Consider the following 24,528-nt stretch of genomic DNA (forward strand, 5'->3'; position numbering starts at 1 on the left):
CCCATCTTCCTTCTCATTCCCATCCCCTTATTCCCACCCACTTTCTTTCCTTCCTTCCTTCCTTCCTTCTCATTCCCATCTCCTTATTCCCATCTTTTCCTTCCTTCCTTTCCTTCCATTCCCATCTTCCGTCTTTCCTTCTCACCCCCATCTCCTCCCTCCCTCCCTCCTTTCCTCCCGAGGGGGGAGGGCCAAGGGGCCCGAAGTCCGCAGAGGGGGCGGGGCGGGGGCGGGGCTTCCGGGGCGGTCCCAGCCCAGCGAAGGGCCCGGGCATCCTAAAAACCAGGCGGCTGCCTCCACGTTCCTCTCTGCGCCTGCGCGTGAGCGTGACGCAACCCGACGCCTGCCGGTGGCGCTGGGACGTCATCTTCGGGCGCCGCCGGGCTCCCTGCCCAGGCTCCCTCGGCCAAGATGGCGGCGGTCGCGTCCTGGGGCTGCCGGGTAAGCCTCCGAGCGGAGGGTCCCGCGGGAAGAAGGGGGTCCCCCGAGGCGGGGCGGGGCCCGTCCCCGCCGGCCGCCCCTCTTTCCCCGGAGCGCGGGCGGAGAGCCCCCCCCTGAAGCCAGCCGGCCCCGTCACGTGTGAACGCAACACGTGCCGGGGAGAACCGCGGGGGAAGGCGCTGCAGGACGGGAATCCTAAAGGGGGGGGGAGGGCAGCAGGCGAGGGGGGGAATGAGGGGGGGCCTGAGCGGCCTGAAGCGGTTGAACCCCGAAAACCCCGCATGCAACCCGGTTTATCAGGTCCGGACACGCGTCCTTTGACAGTGCTGGGCCTCCGGAGCCCTCCTGGCCGAAGGCCTCGCCTCCCATACGGAAGATGCCCCCGAGGGGCTTTGCCACGCACCGCTCCCGCCCCCCCGATTATCTCGGGGGTTGGGACTGGAACTGGGAACTTGCAGAAGCCAGAGCCGCTCACCAGATGGGAGCTCCTCTAGAGCAGGAGTCTCCAGACCTGGCCACCCGGAAGGCTTCTGGACTTCAACTCCCAGAATTCCCCAGCCAGCAAGTCCAGACTTGTCGACTGGAAGATTTGTGGACTTCAACTCCCAGAATTCCCCAGCCAGCATGGGGAATGATGGCCCTTTTATTACTTGTGGACTTCCACTCCCAGAATTCCCTAGCCAGCACGTCCAGACATGTCAACTGGAAGACTTGTGGACTTCAACTCCCAGAATTCCCCAGCCATCAAAGTCTTCCAAGAGACCAAGTTTGGAGAACTGCTGGGAATTCAGCATCCGGCAAATCTCGAAGCCGGATCCACAGAATCACAATTCCTGGGTTTGCTTCCATGCTGTGCTCGAGACCCACCATGGGATGGCTTTCATTTATTTATTTATTAAATTTGCTGCCCGTCTCACCACAAGGCGACTCTGGGCGGCTGACAACATTAAACACAATGGAGGAAGTTGCCCCGCATCTTAAAGATGTTCTCTGCACTCCCACGCACTCCAGATTACAAGATGTCCGGTCCTGTGTCAGCCTCCCAGTGTGTGTGGTGTGAACCCGCTTTCTGCAACTCCTTACCTTGTTTACCGACTGCTCTCTTTCCTTGCCTGTTCCCAGCAAAGCTGTCGCCAGGAAGAAATGTTAATGGCGTGCTTTTCTCTTTCTAACCCTAGAAATACCTCTTAAATGCGTGGCTCGTATCCAGGCAATCTGCCGGCCCGGTGAAGCACCCCTCCTGCGTGTGCCGAACGAGCAGATTGGCGCTAGAATTTTATCAGGTGCGTCTCTGCCCGATAAAGCTTTACAAGCTAATCCTTGGCTTGCAACAGCAACTGAGGTTAAGCAAGATGGTTGTCAAGTCAGCCTTGCCCTATTTTACGCCCTTTCTTGCCAAGGTTGTTAAGCGAATCACTTTATTAACACGGTTGTTAAGTGAATCTGGCTTCCCCCATTTGAAGGTCGCAAAAGAGGATCACGTGACACCCTTCCCCCCCCCCCCCGGGACACTGCAGCCGTCATAAATATGAACCTGTTCCCAAGCATCACATGGGGAGCGCTGCAACGACCATGAGGGTTAAAAATGGTCGTAAGTCACTTTAGGGCCGTTGTACCTTTAGTCACTAAATGAATGATTGTAACTCAAGGACCACCTGCATTATGATGATAAAAAGTACAGCTGGCGTTGGCTATCTTTGACGGCAAAAAGGAAAGGCGGAGTAGAAAATACCAAACAGGAATAGGAAATTAAGGTCAGAATAGAAAGTTACTCTGGGGTGCAAAGCTGGAGGGAGGCTCTGGTCATCAGCTGAGGAGAAGAGGCCCGCATGATTTTATTGAGAATTAATGTTATGCTTTTTGAATGACTTGTCCTATTGTCTAGGTCACAGGGGTAAGCAACCTTGGCTCTTTTATGACTCGTGGACTTCAACTCCCAGAATTCCTGAGCCAGCGTAGCTGAAGTTGAAGTCCACAAGTCATAAAAGGGCCACGGTTGCCTACCCCTGGTTCTAGGACAGGGATCCCCAACTTGTGGGCCGCGGCACACTACCGGGCCGCAGAACAGGCTGGCCAGTGCGTGCACTGACCACCACTCGTGTTAGCGCCGCCACTATGCAAACGGTGCCCCCCAGCAAAAACAAGGCACCACTAGCGGCGCGCACGTAAAATGCTTCCTCCTCCCTTTCCCTCCTGTCCGCCAACCGAGAAAGATCGGAGATTTCTGATCTAGGCCAGGGGTCCCTGAACCCCGGTCTGTGGACCGGCACCAGGCCGTGGCGTGCCAGAAACCCGTCCGCAGAAACAAGCAAAGCCCCATCCGCGGAATGCAGGCAGCACGCAGAACCAACACACTCTCGGTCCGTGGGAAATATACTTTTCTCCACGGAACCGGTGCCTAGTGCCCCAAAAGTTGAGAAACTCTAGTCTAGGATGGTACACATGCTCTCTACGACCTGTTTTCCTGGTTACCTTCTGGGGGGAGGGGGACTTCGTGGTATCCGAAGCAGACCACCCAGATTCAGCCACAGTTTTGTCCCGTTAACCTTTTGAGCTCTCAAATCTTCCTCTTTCTGCTACATGTTCAAAATGGACTGAAATATTTATATGTATGGGTGTGGGTATGTGTATATGTGTGTGTGTGTGTGTGTGTGTCAAATACTTGTTAACTTGTTTAATACTTGTTAACTATTTAGATTACCTTGCTAGACAGACAGACAGACAGACAGACAGATATGGATGGATGGATGGATGGATGGATGGATGGATAGATAGATAGATAGATAGATAGATAGATAGATAGATAGTTGTTTTCTGAGGTTTTCGTGGGTGTTTGTATGTGGATCTTTGGTTATTCGGGTTTTTCCCCGCATAGAACTAAAGGTGTAGGCGCAACGTTTCGACGGAATCCCATCCGTCATCATCAGGCTGGTGGCTTCTGCTTCCTTCTTCTGAGAGAAGCATGTGGCTGTTTGTTTCTCTTTTTTAAACTGCCAGAGGGGGTGTGTTCTGTGGGTGGAGGTGTGCTCTGATTGGGTGGGGGATTAAGAGTGTTCTGATTGGGTGGGAGTGTGTTTTGAATGGTGGGTGTGTTCTGATTGGGTGGGGGTGTGTTTTGAGTGGATGGGCTGGTCTCAGCTGCCAGCCTTAGACCTGAGCTGGTGAGATAGATAGATAGATAGATAGATAGATAGATAGATAGATAGATAGATAGATAGATAGATAGATAGATGGATGTAGGTCTTGGCGTATTCGGGTCTTTTCCCGTGTAAGATTGAGGGTGTCTTTGCAACATTTTGACGAGGTCCCGCTCGTCATCTTCAGGCTGGTGTCTTCGGCTTTGTGCTTGTGCAAGCAGAGCGTGATCGGAGTTGCCGTCTCTATAAATATTGGTGGGGGTATGTGGGGTGCTGGCTTTGTTGCTGTAAGCAGGTTGGTTGGCTGTGTTGTTACATGTTGATTGGTTGATGGGGTCATTGTTTGTGGATTAGTCGGCTGTTTTGTAACATCCTGCGTGGCTGAGGTGTTGGCTGTGTGCCCGTTAGTCTTTTTGTGTTGTAACGACCTGGATAATGGGCTGTGTGACGACATCCTGACTCAGGATGTCACTACACTAGAGCTCACGATGTCACTACACTAGAGCTCCGATCACGCTCTGCTCACACAAGCAAAAAGCCGAAGACACCAGCCTGAAGAAAGACACCCTCAATCTTACACGGGAAAACACACACACACACACACACACGTAAATTACTAACAAAGAATTAAGGGAGACTGAAATTTCATTTTTAACATGGGCCAGGGTGCTCACAGTAAGAAAAAAAAATGACAATAAAGGTGACCTTATCCTACTCATTAGCTGTAAGAGAAATTCGGCTTTCTCTGCTTGCCTGGTTGCTTTTGTTTTTCTTTGTATTCAGCCCTCTGAAACCTCTGACGCTGGGGATACTTTTTTATCTTCTAATTTTGGGCCGGTGCACGGAGGCCGTCATGTGGTTTGTTAATGAAAGAATGGTTGGCTTCTCTGTTGATTTGTTCCTTGGTGTGAAAGAAAGTGTCCTTAGACGGCTTCCAAAGGAGGGTGCCCGGGGCGGATAAGACGGTCTCGGGAGATTTAATTAATCTCTCCTTCTTCCGGAGATTTGTCAGGGTGGAAGTTCTCTGAGTACCTTTGTAAATTGAGGTCACCAGTTCTTGGAAACAAAAGAAGGGATTTGGGTGAATATTCCCTTAGCAAGAAAGACAGGGTATAAACAACTTGAGTCCAGACACTGCTTGTGTTTAAAAATAAACTTTACAGCTAGTTTGTCCTGTAAAAGCTCATTATCTATCTATCATCTGTCTGTCTATCTATCTATCTATCTATCTATCTATCTATCTATCTATCTATCTATCTATCTATCTATCTATCTATCTAGTCTGTCTGTCTTCTATCTATCTATCTATCTATCTATCTATCTATCTATCTATCTATCTATCTATCTATCTGTCAAAGAATAGAATAGAATAGAATAGAATAGAATAGAATAGAATAGAATAGAATAGAATAGAATAGAATAGAATCTGGAAGGAACCTCAGAGGTCTTCTAGTCCAGCCCCCTGCTCAAGCGGGAGAACCTATACCATCTCAGACAGGTGAATGTCCAGTCTCTTCTTAAAAACCTCCTGTGATGAAGTGCTGATGATTTCTGGTGGCAAGCTGTTCCACAGGTTAATGGTCCTCACTGTCAGGAAGTTTCTCCATAATTCCAGGTTGCTTCTCTCTTTGGTCAGTTTCCAACCATTATTTCTTGTCCTTCCCTCTGGTGCTCTGGTGAATAACGTGACCCCATCCATCCATATCTGTCTGTCTGTCTGTCTGTCTGTCTGTCTATTTATCTATCTATCTATCTATCTATCTATCTATCTATCTATCTATCTATCTATCTATCTATCTATCTATCTATCTCATCTTCCTATCTATGATCTTCCTATCTCCTCTATCTCACCCATCTATATCTCCATCCATCCATCCGTCCACCCATCCATCCAATCTTCTATCTTATCCATCCATCCATCCAGTCAATCTTCTATCATCCATCCATCCATCCATCCATCCATCCATCCATCCAGTCAATCTATCTTATCCATCCAGTCAATCTTCTATCATCCATCCATCCAGTCAATCTTCTATATAGACCATATAGTGGCTGTGACTAGGGGGGCCTTCGCCCAGGTTCGCCTGGTGCGCCAGTTGCAGCCCTATCTAGACTGGGATGACTTATGTACGGTCACTCACGCGCTCGTGACCTCTCGTCTAGACTACTGCAACGCTCTCTACATGGGGCTGCCCTTGAGGACCACTCGGAGGCTCCAACTGGTGCAGAATGCAGCCATGCGAGTTGTGTTGGGGGTCTCCTGATACTCCCATATTACACCTCTGCTCCGTGAGCTGCATTGGTTGCCAGTTGTCTTCCGGGTGAGATTCAAGGTACTGGTAATGGTGTTTAAGGCCCTACATGGCAGGGGTCCGGAGTACCTTAGGGAGCACCTGTGGCCGGCATCAACTTCCCTCCGCCCTGTGCGTTCCCACAGAGAGGGACTCCTCAGGGTGCCACCGGTCAGAGAATGTTGATTGGTGGCCCCCAGGGGGAGGGCGTTCTCTGTGGGCACCCCGGAACTATGGAATCGGTTACCGGTTGAGCTCCGGATGGCGCCCGACCTTCGCTCCTTCCGTCGCGATCTAAAGACATTCTTATTTGAACAAGCCGGCCTGGCCTGATGGGGGATGGGGGGGGTTTTATTGTTATTTTAATATTTGTATTTACTGTTTTTAGTTGGGCATATATTTAATCCATTTTAACTTTTGTATCTCTGTATTTTTTATGCTTGCCCTGTTCATAAATAAAATTATTATTATTATTATTATTATTATTATTATTATTATTATTATTATTATTATTATTATCCCTCCATCCCTCCCTCCATCCAATCTTCTATCATTCATCCATCCATCCATCCATCCATTGATCCAGCTCTCATAGATTTGATTAAATTTAAAATTGAAGTAGGGACTTCTGTCTTTCTGAGACGGATCAAAACTACTCAGCAGTGAGGCAGCTGGGGGAGAGAGAGACAGAGAGAGAGAGATGGAGAGAGGTGGGTGGGAGCTGAGATTTTCCTCCATGGGGCCATAACCCCTCTTCCCCACTTGGCCTCGCGCAGTGGGCGCAACCGAGCGCCCGAGGCAGGACCCGGTTTTGTGCTGTGAGCTGTAACCGCGACCTTCTCTTTAGTCTAGATGTGCTTCCTCCAGCCATCGGAAAGGTTTTATATCGGGCTTCGTCGAGAACATCAAGCAGGAGCTGGCCAAGAACAAGGAGATGAAGGAGAGCATCAAGAAATTCCGAGATGAAGCTAAGAAGTTGGAAGAATCGGAAGCGCTTCAGGAAGCGAGGCGGAAATACGTACGTTGGAGCAGGGGCCTTCAACCGTGGCCACTTTAAGTGTTGTGGACTTCAACTCCCAGAATTCCTGAGCCAGCCATGCTGAGGGGAAAGGGAGAGGTTTCCATGCTGAGCCATGGTGGCTCAGGAATTCTGGGAGTTGAAGTCCACGAGTCATAAAAGAGCCAAGGTTGCCTACCCCTGGCCTAGGGTCTCCTGCTTGAGCAGGGGGCTGGACTAGAAGACCTCCAAGGTCCCTTCCAGCTCTATTCGGATTGATTGATTGATCAATCGATTGATTGAAATGATCTAGGATCTGCTACTTGAGCAGGGGGCTGGACTAGAAGACCTCCAAGGTCCCTTCCACCTCGTTGTTGTTATTATTACTACTATTATTATTACTATTATTATTAACTTCTCCACACGGGTTGCCAACTTCCACTTCCTTCTTGCAGAAAACCATCGAGTCCGAAACCGTCAGGACCTCGGAAGTGCTCAAAAAGAAACTGGGAGAAATCAGCGGCAGCGTCAAAGAGGTAAGAAGCAGAGAGAGACATCTCCTTCCGGTCATCTTTCTGGTCATCTTTCTCCAGCGGCCAGCAATGCTGTCCGGAGGCCGAGAGTGAAGGGAGTCCAGCCTGATTCCTCCGAGGGTCCACCTCCTTCCTTTTATGGTTGAACATTTTTTTTATTTGTCTATCGGAATGTAAAAGGAAATGAAAAGAATGGGAAAAGGGGGAAGGAAAAAAAAAGCGTTGACTTCCGACTTTTATTTAGCACGGTAGAGGTTAATAGCATTTCAGCCTCAGCTTTTTACTTTTCCACAATAATAGGTGCTAGCCCTTTCTATAACAACAAACCGATTGGATCCGCAAAACCAAATTCAAAGTTTCATATATTTCTTTCACCACAAGGACAAAATCCAGGAGCAATTTCCAAAGGGAAACAAGATTAGAGATGTTTTTTTTCCCCTTAGAATAAAGCAATCGATTTAACCATCTCTACTTTTCTTGTTAGCATGATCGCAGCAACAAAATTTCATTTTTAATCTGTGTCAGTGTGCCCACTGCGACCTCTGTCTGTCTGTCTGTCTGCCTCTCCATCCACCCATCTAATCTATCTATGTAATGTATATCTCCATCCACCTATCTTTATCTATCTATCATCTATCTATCTGTCTGTCTGTCTGTCTATCTATCTATCTATCTATCTATCTATCTATCCTATCCTATCCTATCCTGTCTGTCTGTCTGTCTGTCTGTCTGTCTGTCTGTCTATCTGTCTACCTGTCTACCTGTCTACCTGTGTCTGTCTATCTACCTATCTACCTGTGTCTGTCTGTCTATCTATCTGTCTGTCTGTCTGTCTGCCTGCCTGCCTGTCTGTCTGTGTCTGTCTATCTACCTATCTACCTGTGTCTGTCTGTCTGTCTGTCTATCTGCCTACCTGTCTACCTTTGTCTGTCTATCTACCATCTATCTATCTATCTATCTATCTATCTATCTATCTATCTATCTATCTATCTATCTATCTATCATCTATCTATCTATCTATCTATCTATCTATCTATCTATCTATCTATCTATCTATCTATCATCTATATCTCTCCATCCATCCACCCACCCATCTAATCTATCTATATCTATATCTCCACCCACCCACCCACCTATCTTGTCTGTCTGTCTGTCTGTCATTTGCCTATGTATCATCTGTCTGTCTTCCAATATTTGAGGGGCTGCCATAAAGAGGAGGGAGTCAAATTATTCTCCAAAGCACCTGAAGGCAGGACAAGAAGCAACGGATGGAAACTCATCAAGGAGAGAAGCAAACTAGGAGAAATTTCCTGACAGTGAGGACAGTTAGCCAGCGGAACAGCTTGCCTCCAGAAGTTGTGGGTGCTCCATCCCTGGAGGCTTTCAAGAGGAGACTGGGCATGCGTTTGTCTAAAATGGAATAGGGTTTCCTCCTTGATCAGGGGTTGGACTAGAAGACCTCCAAGGTCCCTGTTATTCTTCCCTTTCTTTTCTCTGGTCGCAGAGCATAGATGAAGTCAGCAAGAGCGAGATTGGCCGGAAGATCAAGGAAGGCATGGAGGAAGCAGCCAAAACAGCCAAGCATTCTGCAGAAACAGTCTCCAAGGGAGGAGAAAAACTGGGCCGGACTGCAGCATTCAAGGCCATTTCTCAGGCAAGTCATCTTGGGTCAGGGGCTACCCCGGCCGGGACAGGCCCAGCTTCTCTGCGGAGAGCAGGAGAGTTGCCTGAGGCTGGGATCTTCTCTGGAGGCTTTTCAGGATCTCCTAGTGAGCTTTGCTCCTCCTCCTTGGCATTTTTGGGTGACTTTGCTCAGCCTTTTCTTCGGTCGCAGCAGCTCTCCAGGGACCGAGCGTGGGTCTCCCCAGGGCTGTCAGACTGAGGGTTGACCTGGAGCTTCTTGGCTCCTCTCCAAACACGTGTGAAGGGTCCGGGGCCCATCCGAAGTCATTTTTTTGGCCATCCCAAAGGTGCTTTTTTTTTTTAGGAGGCAACTGGACTTCCTCATTTTTTATTTATTTATTTATTTATTTTTATTTTTATTCCATTTATATCCCGCCCTTCTCCGAAGACTCAGGGCGGCTTACAAGCTTAGCAGTAGCCTTCATTCTATGTATATGCCTGCTTGTTAGGGCTTTCACACACCCCCCAAGCGGCATTATTACAAAGTCAGCTTTATTTATTTATTTTTATTCCATTTATATCCCGCCCTTCTCCGAAGACTCAGGGCGGCTTACAAGCTTAGCAGTAGCCTTCATTCTATGTATACGCCTGCTTGTTAGGGCTTTCACACACACCCCAAGCGGCATTATTACAAAGTCAGCTTAATTGCCCCCAACAATCTGGGTCCTCATTTGACCTACCTCGGAAGGATGGAAGGCTGAGTCAACCTTGAGCCTGGTGGGACTCGAACCTGCGCTAATTGCAGGCAGCTGGTGTTACTGAAGGAGGCATTAGCCCACTGCTCCACCAAGGCTCTTTGAAGACGTTTCACTTCTCATCCCAGAAGCTTCTTCAGCTCTGACTGGATGGTGGGGAAGGGGAGGATTGATACTCCTTGCAAACGAAGCGGGTCATTGTGCATCCTTTCAGAGAGTCGTTGAGGCCACTCAGAGGTTTGTCTGTGTCCTCAGGGTCACCTGAGCGTTGCAAGTGGGTGTGGAGCCTCTTTGGAACGGCCGAAAGGACTGTGTTGTAAACTGGAGGTGGATGATGCGGTCAGCGGTTCCAGGAAGTCTCCACACCCATTGGCACCACTCAAGTGACCCTGAGGACACAGACAAAACACCAAGCGGCCTCAATGACTCTAAAAGGAGGCAAATGACCAGCTCTCTGCAAGGAGTATAAATCCTTCCATTCCACACCATCCAGTCAGAGCTGAAGAAGCTTCTGGGATGAGAAGCGAAACGTCCTCAAAGGAGAAATCAGAAAGTCCAGTTGCCACCTGAAAAAAAGCACCTTTGGGACAACTGTGACCTGGAGGGTGGAGAAGCTCTGCAAACATTTTTTGGCCATCAGCGCCCAGGATCTGGCTGTAAGAGCAGCTCTCTTTGCAAAGGTCTAGCTCTGGTATCTTTTCCTCAGTGAGGAGGTCCTGCAGAAGGTCATGGCTGGACTACTGCAATGCATTCTCACATGGAGCTGCCCTTGAAGACCACCTGAAAGCTACAGCTGATTCAATATGCAGCAGTGTGAGCAGTAACATGCGCCTCTTGTTGTGCGCACATGTCAGAGTGTGCAGTCTTATTGCACGAGATAACCTAGGGGTAAACACAGTAAACAGTGGTCTATAGTAAATGGTGGTTTAACTTACTCTATTTGCAATATCATACACCAGGAACAATTTATTTATTTATTTATTTAATTAAATTTTTATACCGCCCTATTCCCGAAGGACTCAGGGCGGTTTACAGGGCAACATAAAATGTAATATAAAAATAGTATAAATTAAAATAGATTAAATTACATAAGCCCAACAATTAAAACGATATTAAAAGCTAAAACCCCTTCAGTCCAGGCCTGATTGATCAAAAAACCAGGTTTTCAGATCCTGGTGAAATGAACGCAGATCGGGGGCGGTCTGAAGTTCCACCGGTAAATCATTCCAAAGGGCAGGCGCGCCCACAGAGAATGCCCTCCCCCTGGGGATCACCCGCCGGCACTCCTTAACCGCCGGCACCCTGAGAAGGCCCTCCCTGTGGGAGTGCACAGGACGATGGGAAGTTGATGCCGGCAGCAGGTGTTCCCTTAGATAATCCGGACCCAAGCCATTTAGAGCTTTATAGGTCATTACCAGCACCTTGAATCTCACCTGGAGGGCAACCGGAAGCCAATGCAGCTCACGGAGAAGAGGTGTTACACGGGAGTATCAGGAAACTCCCATAACAACTCGCGCGGCTGCATTCTGCACCAATATACATACAGGTGCTAATACAGCAAAATCCAACACACCACAGTTACAGCTGGAAACAGAAAAGAGAGAACACATCAGCGGAGCCTTCCCTTTTATACAAAGGCTCTTAAAGGGACACAGACCCTGCTGAGTCATTCCCATCATTACATCTTACATTACTTAAGCTGGTTAGCTGTTAAATCAATACCTTGACAGCTCATATCATAACTGCTACGTGAATGGCATTCATTGCCAGTCAGCTTCCGGGTGCAATTCAGGGTGCTGGTCATTGTATGCTTGGGGGTTTTTTTGAAAAAAAAATTCTCCTTTTGTTCTCAGCTGTGAGTGACGGTCTTTGTCTTTCCCTGAATCGGTCCCGGGACTTCCTCTTCCCCCTTTCCTTCATTCTGTAATGTTGGGAATATAATTCTGGCAATATAGGTAGAACGCAATAAAGTTGTGTCGGCTCGGCCCATTCGCGAGTGCCTCCGCATGCTTGCGCCTGGCGATGTGTGTAACGGCGCTTCCCTTCCCAGGGCATGGAGACCGTCCGGAAGGAGATTGACGACAGCGTGCTGGGCCAGACGGGCCCTTACAGGCGTCCAGAGAGACTCCGGAAAAGGACGGAATGTGCCGGCGAAAGGCTGAAAGACGAGCGGATATTCGAAGCCAACGAGTGGGTGTCCGAACTGGGGCCGGCCTTGCCAGAGGCTGCGGGAGTGGGCAGCTTGCTGTGGGGGTGACGGGGGGGGGGGTAGGGAAGAAACCTGACCCAGGAGACGCCTGTTTTACCCAGTGCTGCAGCTGAAGCACCAGGAGAGGCAGACTGCCTGGCCTGCGATTGGGAGAGACAAGTGACTCCTAGAAGGGCAGAGGGCTTGTGCACTTTTAGGAGACCCACCCCCACACATACCTGTTTAGTCCCCGGCCATCTCCAAATGGGGCTGGGAAAGCCCTGGCACATCTGCCTTGCTGTCCCTGAGGCTGTGTGGATGGTTCAGTAGAAGAGTAGAGTAGAGCAATTATTTTAACTGTTTTTAACTTTTGTGATTGTTGTATTGTTATTTTAATAAAACCTTGTGAACCGCCATGAGTCCTACGGGAGAAGGGCGGTATATAAGTCTAATAAACATAAAGAAAGATAAAGAAGAGTAGAATAGAGTAGAATAGAATAAAGAGAAAACAGAATAGAGTAGAATAGAATAGAATAGAATAGAATAGAAGAATAGAATAGAATAATAGAATAGAATAGAATAGAATAGAATAGAATAGAACAGGGGTGTCAAACTCAATTTCATTGAGGGCCGCATCAGCATTGCGGTTGCCCTCAGGGGGCCGGGTGGGTGTGGCCTGGGTGGGCGTGGCCTACTGGGTGGGTGTGGCCAGGGTGGGCATGGCCTGCTGGGTGGGCGTGGCCAGCTCTACATCGTTTGCATCAAGGGTGCCTATGGGGGCCTGGGCAGGAGTGGGACAGATCTGAGGGTCTCTGGCAGAAGGAGGGTCTCTGGGCCAGGGCCAAGGCAGTGGGGGCCGTTCCCTCCCTCTTTCCAGGATGGCTTCGCGGGCCGCATGAAATCACTTCGCGGGCCGGATCTGGCCCCGGGCCTTGTGTTTGACATGTCTGGAATAAAGAATAGAATAAAGAAAAAACAATAGAATAGAATAGGAGAACAGTACAATAGAATAGAAAAGAATAGAATAAAGAGAAAACAATAGGATAGAACAATATAGGGGGGGGAGAGGGGGGAGGGGTAGGGAGGGATAGGTAGGGGAGGGGGAGGGGGGATTGTTAAAGATAAAATGTATTTTAAAACTTTTCAATTAAAAAAAAGAAAACAATAGGATAGAACAATATAGAATAGAATAAAGAATTAAAATAAAAAAATAAAAAAAATAAAATAAAGAGAAAACAAATAGAATAGAAGAGAGCTGGAAGGGACCTTGGAGGTCATCTAATCCAACCCTCCAACCCCATTCACTGTGAGGGTTTCTTCCATTGGGCCCCAAAAGAACTCCCCTCCACGGTGTCGGGAGAATCAGCAACGGGGACAGGCGGGGGGACTTCTCGGCCTCCTTCCCTAACGGCGCCTCTCTTCCCCCCCCCCCCCAGGGAAGCGATGGGCATGGTCCTTCACAAAGACTCGAAGTGGTACCAGCAGTGGAAGGAGTTCAAGGACAAGAACGTGGTCTTCAACCGTACGTATTAGGGGACTCTGGTGGGCTACGTGGTTTGGATCCCGGTCTAACAATCGGTAGGCTCAAGAGCCGGTGGCTGCCGTGGGACAGAGCGAGCTCCCATCGCTCGCTCCAGCTCCGCTCAATTCAGCAGTTCGAAGGCAGGTGACTGCGAGTAGCTAAAGGGGTACCACTTCGCTGGGCACCTTGACGGGGGCATGAAAGGAGCCCCCAACTGGGCATCCCCTGGGCCAGGGGTAGGCAACCTTGGCTCTTTTATGACTCTTGGACTTCAACTCCCAGAATTCCTGAGCCAGCGGCTCAGGAATTCTGGGAGTTGAAGTCCAAGAGTCATAAAAGAGCCAAGGTTGCCTACCCCTGCCCTAGGCAATGGTGATGTCACCGGCTATTCCTTTCACCACAGAGGCCCTTTGGTGCTTCCGACACGGAAGAATAGTACAATACGTACTGTGGGATCCCTCCCCATCCCTCCCTCTCCATCACCCAGAGCCTCTTTGGAACAAGAGGGGCAGCAAATAAATTTTAAGAAATGAAATGAAGAAATAATCTCTGCCCCAGGATCTTTTCCAGTTGTCGGATAATGTTATGGCTAGGAAACCTAAGCAAGAAGCGGGACTCCCCAGCATTTGGCCGTTTGGAAAAAAGGGGGCTGGAAATGGTTAGCTTGGAACGTTTTCAGTCTGAAATGTTTTTAAGGGTCTTTTTGTTTTTCTACTGCTCTTTTGTGACATTGCAAGCTGCCCAGAGTCGCTTGCTAGTGAGGTGGGCGGCATAAAAATAAAGGATTCAAGAGTCAGTTAAAAAAAAGGTATAAACCGTCGCTGCACTGCAGTTTTGAGCCCCCTGCCCGGAAAGAAAGGAAAAAAAACATATTTCATATCCCAACGGTGCTTTTTCAAGAGTGGCAACTGCCTGTGCAGGAGCGCACACAGCTCCATTTCTGTGCGGGAGTGGAGCTGCGAGGGCAAGTGCCCGCTGCACGGGCAGGCAGAGCTGCGCCTGTGAGCGCAAGTGCCCCATCGCCAACACCACGGGCAAATGGAGCTGTGCGAGGGAGCGCGGGTGCCCATCGCTTGGCACGGCCCAGTTCCAAATGGGCTGCAACCCGGGGGTAGGGGACGCCTGATCTGAAGAGTCCTGTATCTTTTGTGGATGGGATGGGATGGGACAGAGAAGAGAAGAGAAGAGAATAGGAATAGAATAGAATAGAATAGAATAGAATAGAATAGAATAGAATAGAATAGAATAGAATAGAATAGAATAGAATAGAATAGAATAGAATAGAATAGAATAGAATAATAGGATAGAATAGAATAGAATAGAATAGAATAGAATAGAATAGAATAGAAAATATGGAATGGAGAATAGAATAGAATAGAATAGAATAGAATAGAATAGAATAGAATAGAATAGAATAGAATAGAATAGAATAGAATAGAAAATATGGAATGGAGAATAGAATCGAATAGAATAGAATAGAATAGAAAATATGGAATGGAGAATAGAATAGAATCGAATAGAATCGAATTGAATAGAATAGAATAGAATAGAATAGAAAATATGGAATGGAGAATAGAATAGAATAGAATAGAATAGAATAGAAAATATAGAATAGAATAGAATAGAGTAGAATAGAGTAGAATAGAAAATTTAGAATACAATAGAATAGGATGGGATGGGATGGAATAGAATAGGAAATAGAATAGAACAGAACAGAACAGGAAAGAACAGAACAAAATAGAATAGAGCTGCAAGGGAGCTTGGAGATCTTCTAGTCCAGCCCTCTGCTGAAGCAGGAGACCGTCTACCATTTCAGACAACTTCTGGTGGCCAGCTGTTCCACTGGTTAATTGTCCTCACTGTCGGGAAGTTTCTGCTTAATTCCAGTTTTGCTTCTCTCTCTGGTCAGTTTCCAACCGTCCTCGTTTCTCGTCCCGCCCTCGGGTGCTTTGGTGAATAACGTGACCCCCTCCTCCTCTCGGGGGAAGCCCCTCAGATGCTGCAACGGGCGTTTTGGAAGACTGTAGGAAACAGGGTTCCTGTTTTCGGAGCGTCCCTCTGCTGCTTTCCCAGGGCGGGGAGTCCCTATTCATCCTCCCCAGAGCTGCCCTTTATTTCCCCGTAGGTTTCTTTGAAATGAAGATGAAGTACGACGAGAGTGACAACGCCCTCATCCGTGCCTCGCGCGTCATGACGGACAAAGTGACCGACTTCATAGGTTTGTCTCCTTCCTCCTCCCTCCCCCCTCTGCCTGACCAGGGACATTTCTGACCGCGCAGAAGCTCCAATCCGGGACCTTGCGGGGCGAAAAACGTCTCCCCCTTAACAAATGCAAGATTTCTGCAAATCGCTTAAGAGAGGGCTGTAAAAGCCACCATGAAGCGGTCGCTATGTGGGTTGTCCTCCACTTACAACAATTCACTTAGTGACCGAAGCTACAACGGCACTGGAAAAAAAAAAGTGACTTATGACCATTTTTCACACATTTGACCGTTGCAGCATCCCCGCGGTCACGTGATTTACATTTGGACGCTTGGGCAACCGGCTCACATTTGTGACGGTGGCAGCGTCCTCGCTTAACAAAACTCGGCCAGAAAAGTCGTAACGTGGGGCAAAGGTCACTTTAACAAATTTCTCGCTTAGCAGCATACATTTTGGGCTCCACTGCGGTCGTCAGTCGAGGACAACCTTAGTGCTGTTGCTTTTACGGCAGCGCCGGAACAGTTGACGCGTCCATTTTTCGCGCCAAACGACCGTTGCAGCACCCCTCCGGTCACGCGATCGAAATTCGGACACTGGGCAAGGGGCTCATACTTCTGACGGTCACAATGTCCTGGGGTCAAGTGATCTCCTTTTGCGACCTTCTGACTATCAAAGCTGCACTCACCCCAGCAGTTTGGCCAGGGGCATTTAGTTTCCCAAGAGTCACAGCGCAACGGGGGGGGGGGCTTTCCGAGATGAGAATCTGGACTGGGGCTGATAGATTGGTTGATTCAGCCCAGAGGGAAGACCACTCATTCTCAACTGTGGCCAATTTAAGATCTGTGGACTTCCACTCCCAGAATTCCTCAGCCAGCACGGGGGAAACATGGTCCCTTTATGACTGGTGGACTTCAACTCCCAGAATTCCTCAGCCAGCACAGGGGAAACATGGTCCCTTTATGACTGGTGGACTTCAACTCCCAGAATTCCTCAGCCAGCACGGGGGAAACATGGCCCCTTCATGACTGGTGGACTTCAACTCCCAGAATTCCTCAGCCAGCACGGGGGAACCAGGGCCCTTTTATGACTGGTGGACTTCAACTCCCAGAATTCCTCAGCCAGTAGGGGGAACCATGGCTCTTTTATGACTGGTGGACTTCAACTCCCAGAATTCCTCAGCCAGCACAGGGGAAACATGGTCCCTTTATGACTGGTGGACTTCAACTCCCAGAATTCCTCAGCCAGCACGGGGGAAACATGGCCCCTTCATGACTCGTGGACTTCAACTCCCAGAATTCCTCAGCCAGCACGGGGGAACCAGGGCCCTTTTATGACTGGTGGACTTCAACTCCCAGAATTCCTCAGCCAGTAGGGGGAACCATGGCTCTTTTATGACTGGTGGACTTCAACTCCCAGAATTCCTCAGCCAGTACGGGGGAAACATGGTCCCTTTATGACTGGTGGACTTCAACTCCCAGAATTCCTCAGCCAGCAGGTGGAACCAGGGCCCTTTTATGACTTGTGGACTTCAACTCCCAGAATTCCTCAGCCAGCACGGGGGAAACATGGTCCCTTTATGACTGGTGGACTTCAACTCCCAGAATTCCTTAGCCAGCACGGGGGAAACATGGTCCCTTTATGACTGGTGGACTTCAACTCCCAGAATTCCTCAGCCAGCAGGGAGAACCATGGCTCTTTTTTGACTGGTGGACTTCAACTCCCAGAATTCCTCAGCCAGCAGGTCCAGACTTGTCGACCGGAGTCTTGCAGACTTCCACTCGCAGAATTCTGGGAATTGAAGTCCGCAAGCCTTAAAGCGGCCACAGTTGAGAAACCCCGGTGAAGACAGAGCTGGGGGGCCTCGGTGCTCCCTGCTGCCCCCCAAGAGAGGGTCTCCGGCCCCTTCTCCCCCTGTGCTGAGCCAGGCTGTGCCTGCAGGGCTGGGAGGGCCAGAGAGAGGGGAGGAGGGGAGGAAGGGCTGCCTTGGGGAACGACATTGACCCCTCCCTCCCCCCTCCCTCCTGAAGGGGTCAGGAGATCCTCCCTGCTTAGCCCCCTCCTCTCTCCCTCGGGCAGGGGGTCTCTTCTCCAAGACGGAGATGTCCGAGGTCCTCACTGAGATCCTGCACGTTGACCCCAGCTTCGACAAGGACCGGTTCCTCAAGCAGTGCCAGGCCGACATCATCCCCAACATTCTCGAGGTAGGGGGGCCTGGGGGGGGCGGGAGAGGGAGGGGGGCCAGGTTCCCCAGGCCTCCATTAGAAGTCTGGGGGGGGTAGCGGAGGAGAAACGGGTGAGGCTCCCTGTCTTTCGAACCCTGGACCTTCCTCGACTTTACAGCGGTGCATTTAACGACCTGAAAAAAGGGACGTATGAGCAGTTTTCACACTTACCGACCGTCGCAGCCTCCCCGGTCAAAATTCAAACATTCGGCAACCGTTTTGTATTTATGATGGCTGCCGTATCCCCGGGGTGTGTGTGTGTGGGGGGGGTCACGTGATTTCCCCCTTTGCGATCTCTGACAAGCAAAATCCGGGTGGGTGGGTGGGAAGCCGGATCCACTTAACAACCGTGGCAAGGGAAAGTCGTGAAAGAGGACCAAACTCGCTGAACAAAGGTCTCGGCCACCGACGGTTGTGGTCGTAACCACGAGGACGACTTTGGAAAACGGCAGGAAAGAAGGCAGATTCCCGTAGCCGGCGGGCGTGGGACCAGCAGCCTCGCCTGTCGAAAGCGCTGACCTCCGGCAGTTCTGACTACGACGGTCGTAAGTGTGAGGAGCCGGTCACAAGTCCCATTTTTTCAGTGCTTTTGTAACTTTGAAGGATCGCTAAAGGAAGGGCTGTAAAAGTCGAGGTCTTCCTGTATAGAAGGGAATGAGGGGAGAGCGTTTCAGCCAAGCCGCTCTTGGCACCTGGGGGCTCTTTCCTTTCTTGGGGGGGGGAGAGGCGAGGGGGGTCTTCCCCAGAGCCCTCAGTTGTCATAAAACTGGCTACCTACAGTGCTTTATAAGGCCTTCGTAAGGCCACACCCGGAGTACCTGCATCCAGGTTTGGTCACCATATCACAAAAAAAGACGTTGAGAGTTTGGAAAAAGTTCAGAGAAGAGCAGCTAAGACGATCCAAGGCCTGGAGACCAAAACATACGAAGAACGGCTGCAGGACTTGGGTTTGGCTAGTCTAAAAAAAAGGAAGAAATAGGGGAGACAGGATAGCAGTTATTCCAGTATCTGAGGAGCTGCCACAAGGAGGAGGAGGGGTTCATGTTATTCACCAAAGCACCACAAGGAAGGACGAGAAACTGACCAAAGAGAGAAGCAACCTGGAATTAAGGAGAAACTTCCTAACAATGAGGACAAATAACCAGTGGAACAGCTTGCCTCCAGAAGTTGTGAATGCTCCAACACTGGAAGTTTTTAAGAAGAGACTGGACAGTCACTTGTCTGAGATCATACTATAGGTTCTTCTCCTTGAGCAGGGGGCTGGACTAGAGGATCTCCAAGGTCCCTTCCAGCTCCAATTCTGCTCTACTCTTTTCTATTCTTATTCTGTTCTGTTCTATCCTATTCTATATTCTATATTACTATTATTATTATTAATTTTATTTGTATACCGCCCTTCTCCCGAAGGACTCAGGGCGGTCAACAGGGCAATACATGTTAAAAGACAAAATACAAAAATTAAAAGATTAAACAAATGCCCACAACTCTTAAAATAGGTTAAAACACATTAAAAAGTAGTAAAACCCAACCCCCTCCCATCAGGCCAGGCCAGCTTGTTCGAAGAGATACGTCTTTAGATCACGCCGGAAGGAGCGCAGGTCGGGCGCCATCCGGAGCTCAACCGGAAGACGGTTCCATAAATCCGGCGCGCCCACAGAGAACGCCCTCGGCATTCTTTGACCGGTGGCACCCTGAGGAGGCCCTCCCTGTGGGAGCGTACTGGGCGGAGGGAAATTGACGCCGGCCGCAGGTGCTCCCCAAGGTATTCTGGAGCCATGCCATGTAGGGCTTTGTAGGTCAATACCAGCACCTTGAACCTCACCCGGAAGACAACTGGGAGCCAATGCAGCTCATGGAGCAGAGGTGTAACATGGGAGTATCGGGAGACTCCCAACACGACTCTCGTGGCTGCATTCTGTACCAGTTGGAGCCTCCGAGTGGTCTTCAAGGGCAGCCCCATGTAGAGAGTGTTGCAGTAGTCTAAATGAGAGGTCGTGAGCGCATGAATGACCGTACGCAGGGCATCCCGGTCTAGATAGGGCCGCAACTGGCGCACCAGGCGAACCTGGGCAAAGGCCCCCCTAGTCACAGTTATTATATGGTCTTCCAAAGAAAGCTGAATCTAGGAGGACTCCCAAGTTGCGAGCCCTATCTACGGGGGGTAATAGCTCACCCCCCCATAGAAAGAGATGGAATATTCTGAATATGCCGGTATGCACAGCCACTCAGTCTTGTCGGGGTGGAGTTGAAGTCTGTTCCTCCCCATCCAGACCCGAACCGCTTCCAGAATATTCTATTCTATTCTATTCTATTCTATTCTATTCTATTCTATTCTATTCTATTCTATTCTATTCTATTCTACTCTACTCTACTCTACTCTACTCTACTCTACTCTACTCTACTCTACTCTACTCTACTCTACTCTACTCTATTCATTCCATATTCTATTCTATTCTATTCTATTCTATTTATTCCATATTCTATTCCATTCCATTCCATTCTATTCTATTCTATTCTATTCTATTCTACTCTACTCTACTCTACTCTACTCTACTCTACTCTACTCTACTCTACTCTACTCTACTCTACTCTACTCTACTCTACTCTATTCTATTCTATTCTATTCTATTCTATTCTATTCTATTCTATATTTATTCTGTTCTATTTTCTATCCTATTCTACTCTATTCTATTCTATGTTCTATGTTCTCTATTCTATTCTACTCTGCTCTGCTGATTCCTTAGGGCAGGGGTGGGCAACCTTGGCTCTTTTAATTGCAGGTTGCTTCTCTCTTTGCTCAGTTTCCAACCATTGTTTCTCGTCCTGCCCTCTGGTGCTTTGGAGAATAGTTTGACCCCCCCTCCTCTTCATTGTGGCAGCCCCTCAAATACTGGAAGGCTGCTATCCTGTCCCCCCTATTTCTTACTTTCTCTAGACTGGCCAAGCCCAAGTCCTGCAGCCCTTCTTCGTATGTTGTAGTCTCCAGGCCTTGGATCATCTTAGTTGCTCCTCTCTGCACTTTTTCCAAACTCTCGACATCTTTTTTTGCAATGCGGTGACCAAACGGATGCAGGTGTTCCAGGTGTGGCCTTGCTAAAGGTCTATAAGGCGGGGCTAAGACTTCGTCTGAAGACTTCACGTCTCCCAGCGCTGCAGCCTCTCCATCCCGTTTCCGTTTTCAGTGCAACAGCGCGACTAACCATCTTAGTTTAATCCTCTCCTGTGCCAGCTTTGCCCTCCCCTCTTGCCCCTGGCGCCCTCCCCCCCCCCCAAATGCCTGACAAGCGTCTCCTGTCCCCCAGGCTATGATCTGCGGAGAGCTGGACATACTCAAGGACTGGTGCTACGAAGCGGTGAGTCTTCTCTTGGCTAGGGACAGCCAGGGTATTTGGGCCGGGGGGGGTGGTGTCTGCTGGTGACGGGGAGCGTTGGTAGGGCTTCCTCCTGGCAGAGGAGCAACGCCCAGCAACAAACACACACACACACACACACACACCAGCCCTTTGGCCTTTGCAGGACTCCCTCTACGGTAACCTTTCAGCTTCCTTCCTTGGCCAGAGAGAATCTAGGTGGGGTTGGGGGGTGGATCGAAGTAAGGCTGGATCATTGCTTACCCCCCCCCCCCTCCCCGGCCGCCTTTGTCCCCAGCTCCTCTGGTTTCTTGGCTCCCCCAGCCTCCTGTGTGGATGTAGCTTCTGCCTCTTTGTGTCTTTGAAACGGTGGTCTGTGTGATTTTTGCAGTGGTCATTAAGCAAATAGCCCGTCCTACGTTGGGGACTGCCTGTACAAAGAAGTTGCCTCTTCTACAGGATTGAGAGAGGGAGGGAGGGAGGGATATAGCTATACATATAGATAGAAGATAGATGGATGGAGATTAGATTAGATTAGATTAGATTGATAGATAGATACACAGATATAGATGATAGATAGATAGATAGATAGATAGATAGATAGATAGATAGATAGATAGATAGATAGATAGATAGACTGATGATAGATATAGATGATCATGATAGAGGATAGAGGGATAGATAGATAGATAGATAGATAGATAGATAGATAGATAGATAGATAGATAGATAGATAGATAGATGATAGATAGATAGATAGATAGATAGATAGATAGATAGATAGATAGATGATAGATAGATAGATAGATAGATAGATAGATAGATAGATAGATAGATAGAGTTTCCTGCCTGACCAGGGGGTTGGGCTAGATGACTTTCAAGGTCCCTTCCAACATTATTATTATTGTTATTATTATTATTAGATAGATAGATGGATGGATAGATAGATAGATAGATAGATAGATAGATAGATAGATAGATAGATAGATAGATAGATAATGGATGGATGGAGATATAGATTACATACACAGACAGACAACAGGGTTTCTGGTGCTTTGGTTAATTTAGCCAACGGCAATGAGGGCTCTGATGAATTTTGTTTTTTTAGGCAGATTTGGGGTGCCTAGGCAGTGCTGAGGACTGGAAGCTTGATTTCCCTTTGTGTGGGGGGGAGAAAGACATGATCCTTGGGCTGGAGGCGTCCCTTAGGGTTCCCTCCGAGAGGGCCGGCCTCCTCTGCTGCCCCCCCCCCCGGGGCGAAGAGGCCGGAGCCTTGAACGGGGGGGCGCCTTCCTTTCTTCCAGACCTACAGCCAGCTGGCCCAGCCCATCCAGCAGGCCAGGGCCATGGGGCTCCAGTTCCACTCCAAAATCCTAGACGTGGACAACGTGGACGTGAGTAGCTCCTGCTAGGGAACACCCCCCCTTGCTAGTTGGGACTCCTGGCTGCTCCCTCCCCCCAGGGAGCTCCAGCAGAGGAGACAGCCCCCCCCATACTCCCCACCCACCCCCACCCATCCCTCGGGGACCTCTCTGCCCGCCTGCCAGGCCCGATCCCCCCACCCTTTGGAGCGAATGCTCCAGATTCCCACGGATGCCCACGTGCCCCGATGCCCGATAACATCCGTGGGCGTTTTTGTCGGCTTCTCAGCCCTGAGCAAGAAGCTGGGGAGAAGGGTGGGCTGTCCCGTTCGCTCGCGGGCGTCCCTGTGCAGCCGGGCTTATGGACTAGCAACTTAAGAAAGAGTTTCGTCGCTTGGGCCGGCCGACGCCTTATGGACTAGCGCCTTGATAAATGCTCCCCCTTTCAGCTGGCGATGGGGAAGATGATGGAGCAGGGCCCGGTGCTGATCATCACCTTCCAGGCTCAGCTGGTGATGGTGCTGAAGAACCAGAAGGGAGAGGTCGTGGAAGGAGATCCGGTAAGGGGCCGTCCCCCCACCCACCCACCCCAGCCCTGGGGGCTCCCTACCCCTAGTCCAGGGGTCGGCAACCTCGGCTCTTTTATGACTCGTGGACTTCAACTCCCAGAATTCCTGAGCCAGCTATGCTGGCTCAGGAATTCTGGGAGTTGAAGTCCACGAGTCATAAAAGAGCCGAGGTTGCCGACCCCTGCCCTAGTCGAACCGAGCGGCGCCCAGTTCAGTCGCCTTGGTAGAGAAGGAGGATAAAGACGGCCCATAATCAGAGGGAGACTGGATTTAATGCTGAATTTTCCTTCCCACCCCCCCACCCCCCGGGCTGGCTGGTTGAGGAATTCTGGGAGTTGAAGTCCACGAGTCATAAAAGGGCCAAGTTTGAAGACAGACCCCCCCCCCTGGATCCAGACCGGTCAGGAGCGCCCTTTAACCAGCTGTTTGGTTGGGGATATTGCAGGGCCCCGGGGGTGGGGTGGGGGTCTTTTCCAACCTTCACCCCCCCAATCCTTCCTTCCTGTCCCCCGTCCCCCCCGCAGGAGAAGGTCTTGCGGATGCTCTACGTCTGGGCCCTCTGCCGGGACCCCGAGGAGCTGAACCCCTACGCTGCCTGGCGGCTGCTGGACATCTCTACGTCAAGCACCGAGCAGATCCTATGAGTCGCCCACCCCCCCAGGAGGGGGGGGGGAAAGGACTGGGGGGGAGGGACTCGAGTGGCCCCCCGTTCTGCGCAGAGTCCAGCACGAGGAACAGCCCCCCCCCCTGTTTGGTTGCAGCGGGGCTGGGCCGGGGGGCTGGCTCGGAATCAGATGCTGGGAGACCTTCCTGCCGGACCCCCTCCCCTCTTTTTTTTTTAAAAAAAAATATCTGATTTTCAGACTCGGACGTTGCTGGCGTCCGAGCACGGGGGAGCCCTCTGCCCCCAAGGACTTACTTCTGGGTCGCGCTTTGCCAGCCTTACTCCGGCCTGCGCTTTGCCAAAGGGGGGGCCTGATCGGAAACTCCCCACCCCCACCCCGAAGAAGCTTCTGGAACAGTCCTTTCCTTGTGGTTGAGTCGAGACGCTGAGCTGGACCCCGGGGGGTATGGGGGGGGCGTTGTCTGCCCCGGCCCAGGGATTGGGGTCCCACACGTGCAGGAGAGCCGAATGGGGGCATGAGGGGGTCTCACGGTGTGGAAGCCCGGCAGGATGTGGTCTCCCAGGTGAGTCCAGGGGGAAAATCTGGGGTCTTCGGCACCCCCTTCCCTCTTTCCGCAGCCCTGGCCAGTCTTGGGATTGACGTAGCGCCCTTGAGGGGGTGCCGGGAGGGGGGCCCTCGTGTCCAGAAGGGTCTTCTACCCCCCACCCTCTG

At 50.1% G+C, this 24,528-nt stretch overlaps 1 protein-coding gene across 2 annotated transcripts; it reads left to right on the forward strand.

Moving 5' to 3' along the window:
- The first annotated feature begins 361 nt into the window (after positions 1-361).
- Positions 362-24,025, forward strand: TIMM44 (translocase of inner mitochondrial membrane 44). 2 transcript variants are annotated; one of them, XM_083364085.1, is made up of 13 exons: positions 362-441; positions 1,620-1,724; positions 6,717-6,887; positions 7,322-7,402; positions 8,904-9,053; positions 11,828-11,967; positions 13,402-13,487; positions 15,613-15,705; positions 17,766-17,890; positions 21,214-21,264; positions 22,566-22,655; positions 23,072-23,182; positions 23,716-24,025. In XM_083364085.1, the coding sequence occupies exons 1-13, from the start codon at positions 412-414 to the stop codon at positions 23,833-23,835; spliced, it is 1,353 nt and encodes a 450-aa protein (XP_083220211.1). In that variant the 5' UTR covers positions 362-411; the 3' UTR covers positions 23,836-24,025. The 2 variants fall into 2 exon arrangements, with proteins under 2 accessions (XP_083220211.1, XP_083220212.1); XM_083364086.1 differs by lacking the exon at positions 362-441 and having other exon boundaries at positions 1,630-1,724; positions 6,722-6,887.
- Positions 24,026-24,528: the final 503 nt, after the last annotated feature.

This window comes from Vipera ursinii, assembly GCF_947247035.1.
Source record: "Vipera ursinii genome assembly, chromosome: 1".
Taxonomy (NCBI): domain Eukaryota; kingdom Metazoa; phylum Chordata; class Lepidosauria; order Squamata; family Viperidae; genus Vipera; species Vipera ursinii.

What these genes read in the sequence shown, in the direction of transcription:
- TIMM44 (XM_083364085.1), top strand. Translation starts at nt 412, where the DNA reads ATGGCGGCGGTCGCGTCCTGGGGCTGCCGG. An exon ending in CAAGAACGTGGTCTTCAACC is followed by an intron (nt 13,488 to 15,612) that starts GTACGTATTAGG and finishes ATTTCCCCGTAG; the next exon opens with GTTTCTTTGAAATGAAGATG. An exon ending in TCATCCCCAACATTCTCGAG is followed by an intron (nt 17,891 to 21,213) that starts GTAGGGGGGCCT and finishes CCTGTCCCCCAG; the next exon opens with GCTATGATCTGCGGAGAGCT.